Below are 17277 nucleotides of genomic sequence, written 5' to 3'. Positions count from 1 at the left end.
ACAAAACTTACCACGGACCTTACCAGGCCTATACCTATCATCAAAAAGCAATCCTCGATCAATAACAGGGTTCTGATCTTTGCCAGTCCTCTTGTTTGAGACCTTCCATTAAACATTTTAAATCTTCAGTCTTTCCTTCTGCCAACTGGAAAGAGTCACTAATATTAAAACAATAAATCCCTTCAAGTTCCTGATGCCCATGATTGTGACTTAGTAATAGATAATCATTAATAGCTCTATTTTGTAAGACTACATGCTGAATTTCTCCTGATAATTTATTTAAGGCTGCAACAGATGGGATGTAAAATTGATTCAATTTTATTTTATTTTATTATTATTATTTTTATTTTTTTGTGAAACCACAAGCGACCACAATAAGTTGTTGATGGTTGTGGATGTTGCAGACGGTTAGTCCTGGGACTCCCACTAAAGATAGGCCTAGAACAATCACTTCCACCTTTATAATAGGTTTACATCCCTATCACAGATTGCATCCAGTTGTAAAGCCACTCGTTTGGATTGCTGTCCTGTAGACACAGAGGAATGGTCGTTATATCATGCACTGATTGCTCCCAGCTAAACAAAAAGTGAAGGTATTAGCAGCCTCCCAAATGAACCATACCCACATTTTCCCCAGAGGGTACTCTCCTGGGAGGATTGCTCTGACTCCCCATCTGCAACAAATCAAAATCTAGACTCGAAACATGCTGGTTCCAGTTCTTATGCTCCTTTGCCACTATCTTCTCAAGCTTCCCTGGTGGCTAGTTGCATAAGGTCACTACTCAGGTGCTTTGTTTAAAGGTTATCCATAATCCTCTGTCTTCTTTCAACTTGAAAGTCTACTTTTCTGGAGCTTGGTGAGGGTATGGTGAATCCATCTGTGTTCCACTGCTTTCACTGCAGCCTCTATAGTGAGTAACAGCTGAAAAGGTCCATTCCACTTAGGAGTTAATGATGATTCCTACCAGTCTTTTACCAGGATCCAGTCTCCAGGCTGAATATTGTGCACCACAAAGTCAAAGGGTACGGTTTGTGCAGCTGGGCCTCCTGCCAAAGAGACAAGAGACAGTATCTTGCCCATGTATTGTCTTAAGGAAATATCACTTATTTCCTTTTTTCTCCCAGGTTGGGTGCTACTTGGGTAGAGTGTTCTGAACAGCAACTTACTGGGGAATAACCCTTTGTCTCCCTTAGGTTTTGCCCTTATTTGGGGTAGCAATCTGGCCTAAGGTAAGCTAAGTTTCTATTGCTAGTTTCAGAAAGTTTTACTTTATTTCCCCATTCATTTTTTCCACCTTCTCTGAACTTTTGGGTCACCAGGAGGCATGCAAGTCCTGTTGTATCTCCAGTGCATCATGATTCCCTGCAACACCTTCCCTGTGAAGTCAGTTCCTCTGTCTTCATCTATTGCCTCTATCATCCCATACCTAGGAATGATTTGTTCCAGGAATATCTTTGTGACAGAGCAGGACGCTGCTGAGGCTACATGAAATGCTTCCAGCCACCTTGTAAGCTGGCACACTATCACTGGGAGGTATTTAAGTTGCCCAGCCCTGGGCATCACAGTCAAATCTACCTGGTACCACTGGAAGGGTTGCCCTGCCCAGTGTTGGCCTCCTTTTTTACCATTTGCTTTGCTTATTATCTACTTCAACACATATCAAACATCCCTCAGTGGCTGCTTTTGCTAGTGCGAATAGCTCTATGGTAACAAAGATTTTCATAAAGGCATCTGCTAATCCTTTGGAGCCCCAAAGGCTTCTCTCATAAAGTTGTTTCACAACTTCTAGGAGCAGTGACTTGAGTAGCCACTGTTTGCTGTCCCTGGTGAACCAGTTAGTTATTCTCGATACTGCCCCACTGTTTTTTATTACCTCTAGGTCCTCTGGCAGGAAACACATTTCATCCAGCAGTGGCTAGGCCACTAAGAGTAAGGGGGAGATCTTAGATACTTCTGGCAGACTTGCCGTGCCATTTTCTGAGCTTCTTTGTCTGTCAGTCAATTATGTGTTTCCTCCTATGAAAATCCTACCTGATGTCCTCTGGCATATGTATGCCACCTATATATATATGCCACCTATAGCCAGCTTTTGTGGTAGATTCACCACTGTCAACAAAACAAATCACTTTGGCTTTTGAATCAGAACTGAATACTGAAATTTTATCATCAAAACATATGGCCAGATAAGCCTATAAACCATCACTTTTTAGAAACAAGTTTTGCTTTAACTGGAACAAAACAGACCAGGCCCATTTTCGTGCAATTCCAAAGGATCACAGAATTGTAGAATCATTGGAAGGCTTGGGATGGCTGCTTCAGTTTGGTTGTCCTCATCCTCCAGCCATACTGTATACCAGAGTCAGTTGGGAATGACTCTCTTGGCTCCCTTGTTGTTGACCAAGGGGCATGACATTTCTTCGGCTGGAGACACAGCCTTAGCAGTCTTTTTGTTAATGACCAAACCCTTTGCAACTGGCACAATGATACTCTGACAAACAGGGACTTCTAGTGGGTCCCCTGTCTCTTCTCCCATTGCCCCTTTCTCCAAGGTTTTGATATACATCCTAAAGATTTCTTAAAAAATTCCAACCCCTTACCAACGAAGATATATTACCCCCTATAGAATAACATAATAGTGACACAAAACACAAAAACAATGTTCTATTTCCCATTTTCACACTTAATCATTTGAAAGAAAGGTCCAGACTTTCATTTTCCGGTGGCACCCTTTTCTTGCACACCAGCATGTGTAGCTCACGTCTTTGGGTTTAAGAGTGGTTATGTAAATGTCTTGCCAGCTAATTGCAGCTACCTGACAGATGTTCCACAGCAGTTTGAGTTGGTTTCTGAAGTGTGCTTTCAAAGTGATTCCTCCAGCACTTCTCACTTGCTGTGCTTCAGTTGTTGCAGAGCAGTTTGGTGCGCAGGCTGAATTTCCTCCTGGTGGAGCCAAGCTGGCAGATGTCTGTAAATGAGGCATCCTTGGGGCATTTCAGCCACCAGTGGGCCACAGGACCAACAGCAGATGTAATCCAAAGTAAAGCTCCACAAATGTAATTGGTGTGGGTGTTGGATTTCCAGCCCCCACCCTGTAACGCCATAGACTTGCTCCTGTTGCACCATAGTGCTTGTTAGCAAGAACCTAGCAGAGAGTGACATACACATTTCAAAGCTGAAAGGAGAGCATTCAAGAAGATTTATGCTGAAGAATAGTGCCTGAGCCAGCACCAGACGCTTGTTTTTGGAGAGATGAACTGTATCATGGAAGTTGAGAGAAGATTCTGTAGAATATCACATTCCTTTTGAAAAGGAGGAAATGGGATTCGATTTTGGGTGTTTCTAGCACTCGGGTTTCACAGAAGACAGCACAGATCATGTAATCCCGTACCTGTTACAGCCCACTGCAGTATTTTAGAAATCCAGAAGCAAATAATGAAATAGGACACACTCATCAGTTAGGTAACTGACAAACACTGCAGGAATCTCGTGTTCTTCGTGCGCCTTCACAGCTGCTCCTTACCCAACCTGCTGTGGAGTGGGCTCCAGTTTTGGTAACACACACATCACTCATTCAGCTGAGATTAGTACTGAAGAGTACACCATTACCACAGCGGGACTACGGTTCTGGATAAACCCAACATATTGACAATGTCCGTGACGGAGCTTTTATCATATATGATAAAATTATACATATTTGCGCAGTGACTGCACACACCAAAACGCCCGGCTGGCAAAGCAGCGCGGGCAGCTGCCGGCGCTCGGTCCCTTTAAGGGCCACGGCGCTGTGCTGGCGAGGTGCCTGTGTCTTTAATTGCTGGCCCCGCCCGCGAGCCTCGCGACCCAGGCGCCCAAAGTACAGCGTGGGGTAGGGGGGGTCTCGTGACTCGGCTTGGCCTGCCCCGGCGGCCTTGGGGAGTGTGGGGTCTCACGGCGCTACCGCCGCCGTGGGGCTGGGGTCGGCATCGGGCGGGTTGGGGCGGGCCGCGGCCTGCGGCCTGGTTGGCTGCCTGGTTGGCTGGCTGGCGAGGTTGGGGCAGGGAAGGCGAAGGTTGCCAGACGGACGTCCCGCTGCCCAGGCGGCGGCCAGAACAGCCTGGCGGGTTCCGGGTCGGGGGGCGGACTGCCGGAGCGGGGGGTAGGAGGGCGCTCTGCCTGACGTCGGCCCGGTGTCGTCCCGGGCCCAGGTGCAGCCCGGAGGGCTCTGGCGCCGTCCGTGCTTCGCGCCATGGCTATGAGGGAGCTGGTGGAGCCGGAGTGCGGGGGCTCCAACCCCCTTCTGAAGCTGGCCGGCCACTTCACCCAGGACAAGGCCCTGCGGCAGGAAGGGCTCCAGGGATCCCTCGGCTGGCCTCCGGGAGCGGCGGGCGCCGCCGCCGTGAGTGTCGAGGGGCGCTTCGCTCGCTGAGGGCGGCCGGGGGCGGGTGTGGGACTGCGCTGGTTCGCGTGGGAAAGGGGCTGTGGGGCCGCCCCGTCTGTCGGCGGGCTGACGGGGCGTGGTCTTGCTCATAGTGGCCGTGTCCGGGGGTGCTGGCAGGATGCTCGTGGCTGTGGGGGGGGCCGCACGCCTTACTGATGCGGCGGCTAACCCGGAGGGGGTGGTGGGAAGCTTGCGCGACGTGGTGCGGGGTATTCCTATGCCTATAGCTTGGACGCGTGCTGACAGCCAGTGCGGGAAAGCGTGGTTAGCCTAAACAGGAGGGAGAGGAGGATGTGTGCTGGTTGACGTGCTGTGTGGATAGCCCAAGCTGTTGAGATGATTGCCCACTGTTACTTCTAGGTATCCAAGCCACTGGGAGTAGCTTCTGAAGATGAGGTAAGAACAAATAGATGCATCTCCTTATTACCTTTCTCTTCAATGCTTAGTTTGCTTTTTTCCCTCTATCTAATTTTACTTTTCCACCAAGTCTGTTTCTTTTTTCTGCTCTGTGGCTCTACTTGTTTATCTTCCATGTTTTAGATGATGAATGTTAATCTCTCACTGTCTTTGGTAGCTGGTTGGAGAATTCCTACAAGGGCAGAATGCCCCATTACTGTCCCATGCACCCCAGACCTTTAAGATGGATGACCTGTTGGCAGAGATGCAGGAGATCGAACAGTCAAGCTTCCGACAGGCGCCTCAGCGAGGTGAGGGGAGCTGGAGTAGATGGATGGTGGAAAAGGTCTCAGTGTTGTGGTTAAACTCTTAACAGGGTGGCTCCCTCTGTTGTGAGGTTATGTGGAGCACTGTTTCCAACTTTGGACTTCCCAGTACACCGATATATTCTAATGAGTCCACTGGAGATCAGGAGGTAGAATACGTGGTGTAAGAGAAAAAGGTGAAGGAAGTAAGTTTCTTCAGTCTGGAGGAGTGTCAGGGGAGTAGGAGTGGATCTAATTGTCTTCAGCAGCAGTAGCTGGGATCTTTGCACTGATAAACAGCAAGAGAATGAGAGGTAGAGGAGTAAGGAAATGTATTCCCTCGGTGGACAGTTCAGCACTGCAGCAGATGCTTAGGGATTCTGGGGAGTCTCTAGACTGAGAAGTTCAGAAGCTGCTTGGTCAGTACTCTGAAATATCAGATCTAACTTCAGTGTCTTTTACTTTTTTTCTAAGACTTGCAACCTTCAGAGATTCCTTCTAACTAGAATCTTCTGGTGATTTTATTCTAATAAAGAGGAAGGACCTGATCAGAGATGATGATGGCTACCTGAAGGTGCCTTTGAGTCCTCTCACATTCACTTGTGTTTTTCTTCTAGCTCCAGGTGTGGCAGCCCTTGCACTGTCTGAAAACTGGACCCAGGAGTTCTTGGCTGCAGCAGATACCGCTGGTGATGTCGCTTCAGATTACAATGAGGCTGACTGGTCACAGGAATTCATTGCTGAAGTGACAGGTGAAGGGTCCTTTTTGGATTATCATTGTGATGTTGCCCAGTCACATTCTTGCATGCAGTGTAGTTAGTGAGTTCAAAACTGGAATCATGCTTTTGGAGCAGCTTTAAAAAGGAGGGGGGGAAAAAAAAGACTGCTTTGGAGTGGATTAGCTAAATTGCTCGCTATTTGGTGTGGAAGCTTTTATTTGGGCACAAGATCTTTTTATTTTCAGATTGGGTTACTTGGAGAACTTGGGAGAAGCAAGCTATTCAAGCTGCTTTTATTAAAGTTATGGTTCAACTAATGTGATTTCTGGAGATGCTCTGCTGCTGCTTCTTCCTTATGTATACTCCAGTTCTCACTATGTTTTCCTTTGGTACTAAGGTAAATGCAGTTTGGAGTGCTTTTTTTTTAAAAAAAAAAAATCCATTTTTTAAATGGATTTTATGAAGAGGGAGGAGAAATTTTTGAGGAGAAAAGTGCATTCTCACAAGTTGGAAAAATGCAAAATGAGTATTTTTGGACCTAAGTGTAAGCTTTCTGTTCTAAACAAGGTGGTAGTTTATCTGAAAAGCCATCTTCCTTTGTGCATAGAGCTGTGTGTTGAATATGGTCTTTTGACCATCTAGGACTTAACCTGGAAATTATGTGTAAGATTTAACTAGATTATTTTCTGTTCCCCGGGGGTGGCCACTGTAGAAAGTCAGATAGTTCCATTCATTGATCAGCAGTCTTGATGCTCCTGGCAGTATAAGTCAACACCTCCCAAGTCTATGAGACAGTTGTGACAGTTGTGTTCTTCCTAAATGGTGATTTTGACAGAGGCTTGTAGTGCATTGCTGATTTCCTTGACCTACATGTGTCTGTCATGGAGCAGCTGTTTAAATAATGAAGTGGAAGTAGAAAGTAAAGATGTTGCCACCACAGAGGTGTTTGTATTAATACTTTGTCTGTATCTAAGGCTTGATTATTATTTTTTGTTCAGGACACAGAAGAGGTATTGACGATCTTTCTTTGAAGAGGTCTTTACTGCATGTGTTAGATAAGAGTATAAGAGTATGTAAAATGATGAAAGTGGAATCTGAAGTTAATCTTAGTGATGTTTTGCTTATCTCACTCCTCTTTCCCTGTCCTAATGTCCTATGCAGATCCACTGTCTGTGTCTCCTGCCAAGTGGGCAGAAGAATACCTTGAGCAGTCAGAGGAGAAACTGTGGCTGGGGGAGTCAGAAGACCAGTCAGTAGCAGATAAATGGTAAGTCTCTAGTCTCAAGACCAGTTATTGCTGCTAGGCTTCTGCATGGATGAAGGTTAGACAGATGGCAGAGAAACATCTGGAATGCTTTTGAATCACTTACCTAGACAGTGTTCTCCTTAGTTTTAGAGAAGGGAGAAAATGATGCTTAAGAGATCACTATTTTGCTAGATTCTAGTTTCTGGAAATGCTGTGATCTTGTAGTCTAATATAATTGCATAGGTAGTGAAAAGCTCCTTAACATGATTTCAGTAGTTGTTGCAGTAACTCCTGCTCAAGCAGAATTTGTTTGCAGCTCCTCAATAGATGCATTTTCAGTTTTAGAAATCTCAGGTGCTAGATCCAATAGTTGTAGACTTTCATCACTTCATTCTCCTTATTTGACAAACTGCATCAAGCTTTTCCTTTGCATATTTCTAGATTTGGCCATTCAGATAACATTTTCAAATATTTCTGTGTGGTAAAGATCAGTCTATTACTGAAAATCTTCTCTGTATAGGTACTTGTGGACTGTGGTCAAGTTTTTCAGGTAGCAAAATGTAAGCAAGCACTTGAGCTACTTAGATCTTTCTCTAAAACAGACTATACGTATTTAGATACTTCTTTCTCCTCGCTTTTGATTTTTTTGGGTATCTTTTTGCAAATATTGAAATTACTAAGTTCTCCTGTTCCAGTGACTTTGCCAAAACTGGCAGTACAGGTTGCACCTAGAATTGGTTCTATCCCACTTTAAGCCATACGAAACTATGTGCACTCTGTGAGCCCTTTATTTTTTTCAGAGTTGCTGCTTTTTCAGAACGTTGTTGTGCTTCCATAAGAACAGCCTACTTTCAGTGTTCCTGCAATGTTCCTGTATGAGGCTATGATTGATGGTGCCAATACTTGTGGTACTTGATAGCATGGTTGTGCCACTCTTTTGCAGGCTTAACCTAGTAGTAATTTTGAATTTTTACAGGCTAATTTTGAACTCCAGAGTCTGTTAGGAAGGATTGTATCCCTCAATACTTGTCTACCCCATTCAGTGGACTGCTAATGAAAGAGGCTGCTGTTGCCTAGTTTCAAACTGTTTCTTTCCCTTTAACTGATTATTTTAAAAAGGTATGAAGAATATCAATCTGAAGATGATCTGAAGAAAACTGCTAGTGATTTTCTTTCTAAAGTGGATGATCCAAAACTCAACAGTTCTGAGGTGAGGAATGCTGTGACTGGGGCTGACAGGTATCTAATGTGTCTAAAGAGTTTGAATGGAGAAGAAGGGGGAAGGCAATAAAGGAAAAAAGGCCTGCTATCCAGTGCTTCCACTTCTTCTCTGTTTCCTAGAAGTTCAGCCCTTCAGTTCCCACAAAATATTTTATCTTTCTGGAACTGCACTGTGGTGAAGAGCTTTCCTGCCCACTTCTCTAGCCTTCTGTGCTCACTTTGCAGGGAGAATTCCTATCTGTAAAGAAAGAAGGGGGGCATAGATAGAAATGTTTTTGGCAAAGCGTCTGCCCAGCTCCACCCTTGTTTCATTTCTTTGCCACAGTTCCTAAAGTTTGTCCGCCAGATTGGAGATGGCAGGGTATCGATCGAAGCTAATCAGGTGACCCACAGAGACCAAGATCAGGCAGAGCAATGGGCAGCTGAGTTTATGCAGCAGCAGGTAGGAGCCTCAGCCCTGTGTGCACTGAAGGAGGAAAGGTCTTTGTGACAGTGCGCAGTCTGTGAGCGAGGGATAATGAATGGCAAGTCTGAATTTCAGCAATGCTTTACTTACTAATGACTAGATGTGGGAGGTAAGGGAGGGACTGTTGGGCTCGTCAGAGCAAAGTCTAGCCAGATGCTGGGAAGGTATCTGGGCACTGTCAGTGTTCTCATCTTCTGTAGCACCTGGGAGGAAGGAAGTATCCAAAATAACTCCTCTCCATTTCTCAAGGCCATCAGTTCTTGCTGATGGGAAGGAGAGGTCATCGCAGACCCTCCAGGACATTGGGATGTGTGCTGAGGTTACCAAACCCTAAAAAGAAAGATGTGTTTCTGTTTCCAAACTCCCAGGGGGCATCCGATGCCTGGGTGGATCAATTTGCGCGATCTGGGAACATATCAGCTCTTGATACGGAATTTGAGCAGGCAAAGACTGCTGTGGAGGTAAAGCTGAAGGAGGAGGAGGGCTGGGGTAACATTTGAGAGCCCGTGACAGGGTTAACTCTCCTTTGCATGTATTGAGGAGGGCTAGAAACATTTAAGAGGGCATGCTTTGTGGTGTTTGTAGAGCTCAGTTAAAAGTTGAAGTATGGCAGTCACTTTCTGTTCTCCCTTCAGTCAGATGTGGATTTCTGGGACAAACTTCAGGCAGAATGGGAGGAGATGGCCAAGAGAGATGCAGAGGCTCACCCTTGGCTTTCTGATTATGATGACCTCAGCTCTTCTTCATATGACAAGGTAATACAGGACAGGGTTTTCTAGCTCTGTGACGAGCTGCCTTGAGGAAGCTGTCAGGTTGTCTGCTTTGCAGGTGAGTTCCATAGATCCCCAAATGCTGTTAAGATTTCTTCTTGTGCTGTTATTTACTGTTGCATGTGCCCTTATTCTAGGTTAGCTAGGAGTTAAATGCTGTTGTCATTTGTTCTGATCTGCAAGTGCTGTCTAGTTCTTGTTCACTACCAAGTGCCAGTTAATGCTGGGATTGCTTGCAATGAGTGCAAGTGCCCACTCCCACCCAGAGCTGGTAAGCTAAGCACCAGCTATTTAATCACTGTTGCAGTTTACCTCATGTCTGATATAGTCTAAGATTCAGAGGAATCTTTCAGGATAGAGCAGGCAGAAAGAAGAGCTGCTTTTCTCTAATCTGCTACAAGCTAGTAGACAGAGTGGGGTTGCTACTCGCTCTGCTGTTTGAGCATTCCTGATGCAGCTGGACCAGACTGTGATATCCTGTAGGAAGTGCTTTTCTGCCTAGCATCACCTGGCATTAGCCCTCTGCTTGTTTCTTCTGCTAGGGTTACCAGTTTGAAGAAGATAATCCCATGAGAGATCATCCTGACGCATTTGAAGAAGGGCGAAAGCGCTTGGAGGAAGGTGACCTCCCCAATGCTGTCTTGCTGTTTGAGGCTGCAGTGCAGCAGAAGCCAGATCATATGGAGGTGAGTGAGACTAATGGTAGCAGGCCTTGGCTTGGTGTTGTCCTTCTTGGATCCTTTACCTTTGAGGTGTCAGGGTGTGTGTAGAAAGCTCACCACAATCAGCTGTGCAGGACATATGAAAACATTTCACTTGTCTGCGGCTCTGGATTTGTAGCTGGTGTGTGTGAATCCTGAGGAGGATGGTGGGCAAGAATGTTTAGGGCTGAAGTCAGATGCACAAAGTCTTCTGCTCAAAGCTGTGTGAAATCATAAGAATGCATGCATGAAGCTAAGATAAGAAGCTCTTATCTCTTTAAGTTGCTTTTGTGGAAGACTTAGTTGGCTTTATGAGCCTGGAGGTGCTTCTGATAATGACATTCTTTAATATGGGTATTAAAAGCAAATTCTTAGCAGTTAGCTGCACTAGAGGTTGTGGTTAGGACCTGGATCTGTTAGGAAATGCCATCTCTCAATTCTTTTGAGTAACATGAGTGTCTCTGAAGGCTTTATTTGAAGTTGTATACCAGAAAATGATTTTTACGCTGAGACGTGTTCCAGCAGTTAATTCAGTGAATGCTTCCTCCATACAGCTTCTGTAGGATGGATTAAGAAATAGTTTGTGCCTTTCTTCAGAAGTAGAGCGCATAAATATTCTCAGAAGGATGAGATGGAGTGCAAACATGCATGTGCTGCTGTCTGTCTCTGAAGTGCCTATGTCAGAAGAGCCAGGAAGGCTGAATTCTCATTGGGACTGATTCAAGTCCTCCTCGAATAGTAATTTGAAAGAAAGCACATGTTCTGAAAATCTGCTCTTGCTTTGAAGTGGTCAAGAGGTAATCCTTGAGAACTGGACGGTCTCTCAAACTGTTGGAGCTGTGGGCTAGGCATAATAGCTGAGACCTTAAGAGTAGAAATCTTGAACCTTGCTGGCTAGCTGTATTGAGGAAAGTTCTGAATTCTTCTGCTGTAACTGTGGAAAGGACAGGAAGTCAAGTTCAGGTGGTACAATGGTAGACTTGTACTTTTTTTTTTTTTTTTTTTTTTTTACTGCAAAGGAAATTCCATAGTCACCTTGGTCCAAAGTACAACTTTGTTGGATCTCAGCTCTTTTGCCCTCAGAACACTGTGCTGTTCTGGCTGGTGAGCTCTATGTTGTAGCTAGTCTTGTGGTGAGGCATTAGGGATTTGAGGCAGTAGATGCAGACTACCTGTTGCTTGTGGTGGCTGGCAATTGCAGTATATCTTCTTCTCCTAATGCCTTCCTTCTTTGAGACAGTTGACGCTGCACTTCATGTGGCTTAAGTTCATAAAGCAGTTACTTCATGCTGACAAATCCAGCAAGCTAGCTGGCCTACTTACAGGCAAGGGATGTGGTCATCAACGTAAGGTGAATGGATATTTACTGTGGATTTAGCACTTTAAACATTCCGTATGCCAACTGCCTGGAAATTGAAGGTTTTTTTTTTTAATGTACCGGTGTCATGATGATTGAAGAGCCAATAAAATAACAGTGCTTCTGCTTTGTGGGCAATTTTCTAAAATTTTTACTTGCCAGTGGACTGTACATACACAAATATATTCAGCTGCCTGCCTTGAAGGTCCCATTATTAGCACTATTGCTATACAGTTTTGTTTTTAGAAAAGCTGAGATCTGCTTTTCCCTCCTTCCTGTGTTTTTGACCACAGTTAAAAGCTAAAGTTAGACACTGTGCAATTTTAGAGGGTAAAGCTGCAAACAGTTGCTTTATGGTAGCTTTCTTGGTACACATTCATTTCTTTTCACCATAACTCCAGTCTTATTGTCCTTCATAGCATATGAACCAGAAAGCCTATATATCTTTCCAGATTAAATTTATAGGTGTGTGTGGCTAATATAAGGGCTGCTCTGAAAGTAGTGCCTCCTATTTTATCACATTGGCCTGTGATATCAGAGGTGGATGCTGGTAGGATGGCAGAAGAGGTTGAACCTTCCCATCAGTATTCTGTCACACTTTGTTGCCTTGTGGCAGATGGCAGCAGAGGGACAGTCTGACAAAATGGCATCTGACATGGAAGTGTACATGAAGCGAAGGTGTTTGTGTGTTTAATCTCAGATCTAATCTCTGTGCCTGTTTATTTTTTCTGGATCTGAGGAAATCTGACTTTATGCATCTTTTTCCTTCAGGCCTGGCAGTACCTGGGAACCACCCAAGCAGAGAATGAACAGGAACTCTTGGCAATCAGCGCTCTCAGGCGGTGAGTGTTGCAAAAAATCTGAGCAGGGGTCTTTATCTTGTGCATAATGCCCCAAGGACCACGTAGCTAGTGTTGTGTGTTCTGTTTTGATTGTGTTATCACCTGTGGCTGGATTTCTTGATTTAATATGGTGGTTTCTCTTTGTGTGACATACAGGTGCTTGGAACTGCAGCCTGGTAACCTTACAGCACTTATGGCTTTAGCAGTCAGCTTCACCAACGAGTCCTTGCAGAAGCAGGCATGTGAGACCCTGCGGGACTGGCTACGCCATAAACAAGCCTATGCCCACCTACTGGAGAAGGAACCAGAGGAGAATGCCTCAGAGACAAATCTTGGCACTTCCAAGCGTGTACTAGGGTCCCTGCTGTCTGAGTGAGTTGGGGATAAAAATCTTAGCCTTCAGATGAGAAGTGTCTTGGAGAATTGGGGCTGGGTCGGGCAGGTGTTAGATTGGGCAACCCAAGGTCAGCTTGTTGTACAGTATACAAATGTCCTTGTTCCATGCTTTTCCAGCTCACTTTTTGCGGAAGTCAAAGAGCTGTTCTTAGCAGCTGTGCGCAGCAACCCCTCAACTGTTGATCCTGATGTTCAGTGTGGCCTGGGTGTCCTTTTCAACCTTAGTGGCGAATACGAGAAGGCTGTGGATTGCTTCAGTGCCGCACTTAGTGTGCGCCCCAATGTAAGAAAGGGCAGAGTGGGGGTGCTGGAGGTACCTAGAGTTTTGTGGGTGGAGGTGCTGTGTGTACTGTGAGGTACATCTTCTGAAGCAGAGGAGCAAGGCAGACACATTGGTTAGGAAGGGATGGCTTGGAACATAAAAAGAGCCAGTTTGGTTTAGTCTTTTGTCTCTGTCCCCTTTTCCAGGATCATCTCCTATGGAACAAGCTTGGTGCCACGCTGGCCAATGGGAATCGCAGTGAGGAAGCTGTGGCCGCGTATCGGCGGGCACTGGAGCTCCAGCCAGGATATATCCGGTCTCGATACAACTTGGGCATCAGCTGCATCAACTTGGGTGCCCACCGGTGAGCAGAGGATGTGTAAATCTGCTGTGACCTATGAGGTTGCATATCTGTGTGAGAGAGAGACTGTGATAGGTTACTAGGACAGTGCTGTGCTGCCTGCAGCCTTCTGGTAGCAGTAGGCAGACAGTGAATGAGTAGAATCTGCCCTGAGAAGATGCCAGGCAGATGCACTTGCAGTGGAGGCCATCTGGACTTGAATTCCTGATAAGGGGGAAAGCAGGATCACTAGTGGTTTTGGAGCGGGGAAGGATGCTAAAGAAGGAAGCTAAAGAGGGGGGGAAACTGTTGTAAAGGGGAAGAAATAGGAGTTCAGAAGCAAATGGGGAGGGAATATGAGATGTACCATCTCCAATAAGCATGTGTATGTTCTCATGTTGACAGTGAGGCTGTGGAGCACTTCTTAGAGGCTTTGCACATGCAGCAGAAGAGCCGAGGTCCACGGGGGCAGCAAGGCGCTATGTCTGACAACATCTGGAGCACCCTCCGCATGGCCCTCTCCATGCTGGGGCAGAGTGACCTGTATGGGGCAGCTGATGCCCATGACCTTCCCACGCTGCTTCGGGCATTTGGCCTCCAGCAGTGACTCTGGGATCAGCTTCCCTGCGAGTGCAGGTTTGGCCCAGCCCAGCTGTGACCTTCTCTAGGGAGAAAATGCTCACTTGGGTACACACACACCTTTGCTCTGTTAGGGCAGATCACTTGCAACTATTTTTTTTTTTTTTTTTTTTAATTTCCTGCTGAAGTGTGCAACTTCCCCTATCTGTTGTTTGTGACCTGAGGATCTCTGAGTGGTTTACATTATCACATCTATGGCTGACTGACACTCTGCTGCCAAGCAGATGGTCAAAGTGGGGAAATGAGAAGCTTTCCCAGATGGCATGTGCAGTGGTGCCCAGTGTGGCTTTGAGACCTCATAGTAGCCATTCTGGAGAGAGTACCTGTTGGACGTGTTTCAGAGGCAGGCTGCTTAGGTGGGACAAGATTGATGTTAAGTGAAGCAGTGAAAAACAAAAAAATCTGGATTTGAGTATGCTTCCCCCATGTATGTGCTTGTATGTGTATGTATGTGGGTTACTAGGGAAAGCTGAGGGCAGCAGTCCATTTTCCTTGGGTAATACTAAATTTATGATACAGTCAGATGATGATTTCTCATTTGGGAACCTCTGAGAGCAGAGTAGTGTACTTGTGCTACGGACGTGAGTGGACCGTAGGGATAAAAGAAGTCCCAGAGTTCAGATTTGAGACAATGTGATAGGAATAAAAGCCTAACTATAACCTCCCCTTCCAGAATATGGTAGGGAACAGGTCAAGTCTTAATTTTCACTTGATCATCTGTCATTGTTTTTACTTTGTGCAGAAGTCCCCCATCTTGACTGTAACTAAATCTTGTTCATTATAAATATCTGTATATGATTCTGCTGGGGAAAATGTTTTTTTAATTGTAAAATATTTTGTATAATAGGGGAGAGAATTAAAATTGCCAAAATTACGTCTTTGTGTGAATCTGTTGAAGCTGCATGCGGTGGGTAGTGTAGTACTCTGCAGGTACAGGCCCACTGGAATGAGAAACATAAATCTGCATTGTTGTCTCCCTTTTCCACCCAGACTTTGTTTTATTGATAGCTCATGCAAATGAAGCGTTAAGGACCTCATTTTGCTGTAGCCTCAGGCTTCAACAATAATGAATCTTCTGTGAGCCTGCAGAAGAGCTTCCCTGTGGCTTCATCAAGGGCAGATCTTGCCTGACCAATCTGGTGGTCAGATTCTATCAGTCTGAATCAATCTTCTATGATGGAGTGACGGCTTCGGTGGACAGAGGAAGGGCAATGGATGTCATCTATCTGGACTTCTACAAAGCCTTTGACATGGTCCCTCCCCACATCCTTCTCTTTAAATTGGAGAGGTATGGATTTGAAGGATGTACTTAGGTGGATTAAAAATTGGTTGGCTGATTACAGCCACAGGTTGTGATCAGTGGTTCTGCATCAGGGTGAAGGCTGGTCACAAGTGGTGTCCCTCAGGGATCGGTCTTGGGACCAGTGCTCTTCAGCATCTTCATCAGTGACATAGATGATGGCATGGAGTGCACCCTCAGCAAGTCTGTGGATGACATCAAGCTGAGTGGTGAAATCCATACACTGGAAGGAAGGGAAGCCATCCAGAGGGACCTGGACAGGCTGGAAAAGTGGCCCTATGAAAACCTAATGAGGATCAGTAAGGCCAAGTGCAGGGTGCTGCAGTTGGGTCAGGGCAATCCCAGGTATTCATACAAACCGGGCGAAGAACTCCTTGAGAGCAGCCCTGCAGAGAAGGACTTGGGGGTGCTGGTGGATGAGAAGCTGGACATGAGCCAGCAGTGTGCAATTGCAGCCTGGAAGGCCAGCTGTGTTCTAGGCTGCATTAAAAAAGGGGTGGCAAGCAGGGAGAGGGAGGTGATCGTCTCCCTCTACTTGGCTCTTGTGAGGCCCCATCTGCAGAACTGCGTCCAGGCTTGGAGCTCTTGGAGCAGGTCCAGAAGAAGGCAGCTGAGATGATCAGAGAGGGCTGGAGCACCTCTGCTGTGAAGAAAGGTTAAGGGAACTGGGCTTGTTTAGCTTGGAAAATAGAAGGCTCCAGGGTGACCTTATTGTGGCCTTCCAGTACTTGAATATAAACTCCAACATGAACAGGAGGGGGAATGGCTGTTTACAAGGGTGGATAGTGGTAGGACAAGGGGAAATGGTTTCAAACTGAGACAGAGGAGGTTTAGGTTAGATATTAGGAAGAAGTTTTTCACACAGAAGGTGGTGACACACTGGAACAGGCTGCCCATGGAGGTTGTGGATGCCCCATCCCTGGAGGCATTCAAGGCCAGGCTGGATGTGGCTCTGGGCAGCCTGGTCTGCTGGTTGGTGACCCTGCACATAGCAGGGGGTTGAAACTAGATGTTCATTGTGGGCCTTTTCAACCCAGGCCATTCTATGATTCTATGAAAAGCTCACTTTGTTTTTTCCAAGTTTAAGGTCACTGTAACACTTTATTTTTCTACGTTTATCACTTCTTTGAGGAATCTGGCTGCTACTGTAGTCAAGACCAGGAGCACTTATTCTTCCTGTGCCACCAAGAATCTGTTCATTCATACCTTCTTCATACCTATGGCTTGCAGGCTTGTTTTTCTCATTCTATATTATCTATACAGTAACAATGAGGAGCAGAAAGTATGTGCAGCGAGCAGTACTTGGTCTGTGTTTTCTAAATCCTTAGCTTCTCTTTCTCTCTCATTTAGCACTGTGGCCCTGAAACCTGCATACACTGTGGTAAAATTGCTGTAATGCCTGCAAAACAATTTACTGCTTATGCTGACTAGAAGAGTGAAAGATGCTGCTTGTGCTTTCCAGTCACACGCTCTCCTCCTGGTCAGAGATGCACCTTTTGCTTTTTAGTGATTTCCATCTTTGCTGGACTCTTCTCTGCTTGTGGGCGGGGGGGAAAAAAAAAAGTTGTGTATGCTATTTATTACCTGCAGTCCATGTGTTCTGCTTTCTTGTCCTACATTTTTCTCTGCTCACACTCCCACTTTCCCTGCTTTGCCTTCTCTTTTTCTCATTCAAGTGCCGTTAATACTTATCTCCTTGTTTCCTTGGTTGTCAGTTTCCCTCTCCATTTTGCTTAATCTCTTGACTTGTGTTTGGTGTCCTTCCCTACCACATTACCTCTTGCCTGCGCAGCTAGAGATGCCAGCGCTTCTTCTTTAGATGAATGAAGGTTGAGCTGTATCTGACCTCACCACTTCCAACCTTGATCTGTTAAGAACTGTCTTCTGAAATAGATTATT

The 17277-nt window shown here is 45.7% G+C and overlaps 1 protein-coding gene across 2 annotated transcripts; it reads left to right on the top strand.

Annotated features, from left to right (window-relative positions):
• Nucleotides 1-4145: 4145 nt before the first annotated feature.
• Nucleotides 4146-14952, top strand: PEX5 (peroxisomal biogenesis factor 5). Of its 2 annotated transcripts, XM_042868011.1 has the most exons (15): nt 4146-4376; nt 4779-4814; nt 4993-5125; nt 5737-5871; nt 7000-7105; nt 8204-8294; nt 8631-8747; nt 9140-9232; nt 9407-9526; nt 10084-10227; nt 12371-12441; nt 12598-12813; nt 12955-13120; nt 13306-13463; nt 13845-14952. In XM_042868011.1, exons 1-15 carry the CDS (start codon nt 4227-4229, stop codon nt 14044-14046), a joined length of 1938 nt encoding a protein of 645 aa, XP_042723945.1. In that variant the 5' UTR covers nt 4146-4226; the 3' UTR covers nt 14047-14952. The 2 variants fall into 2 exon arrangements, with proteins under 2 accessions (XP_042723945.1, XP_042723946.1); XM_042868012.1 differs by lacking the exon at nt 8631-8747.
• The last annotated feature ends 2325 nt before the right edge of the window (nt 14953-17277 follow it).

The sequence above is a fragment of the Lagopus leucura genome, unplaced genomic scaffold (assembly GCF_019238085.1).
Source record: "Lagopus leucura isolate 7727_CA_CO unplaced genomic scaffold, USGS_WTPT01 Super-Scaffold_100001, whole genome shotgun sequence".
NCBI classification, from domain to species: domain Eukaryota; kingdom Metazoa; phylum Chordata; class Aves; order Galliformes; family Phasianidae; genus Lagopus; species Lagopus leucura.
The sequence above is the reverse complement of the archived record's forward strand: the minus strand, read 5'-3'. Positions and strand labels throughout refer to the sequence as shown.

Bases quoted from the DNA above. Each gene is read 5' to 3' on its own strand.
- PEX5 (XM_042868011.1), top strand. From the start codon at position 4,227: ATGGCTATGAGGGAGCTGGTGGAGCCGGAGTGCGGGGGCTCCAACCCC. The intron at 8,295-8,630 runs GTGAGGAATGCT...TCTTTGCCACAG, and splicing joins CAAAACTCAACAGTTCTGAG to TTCCTAAAGTTTGTCCGCCA. The intron at 13,121-13,305 runs GTAAGAAAGGGC...CCCCTTTTCCAG, and splicing joins CACTTAGTGTGCGCCCCAAT to GATCATCTCCTATGGAACAA.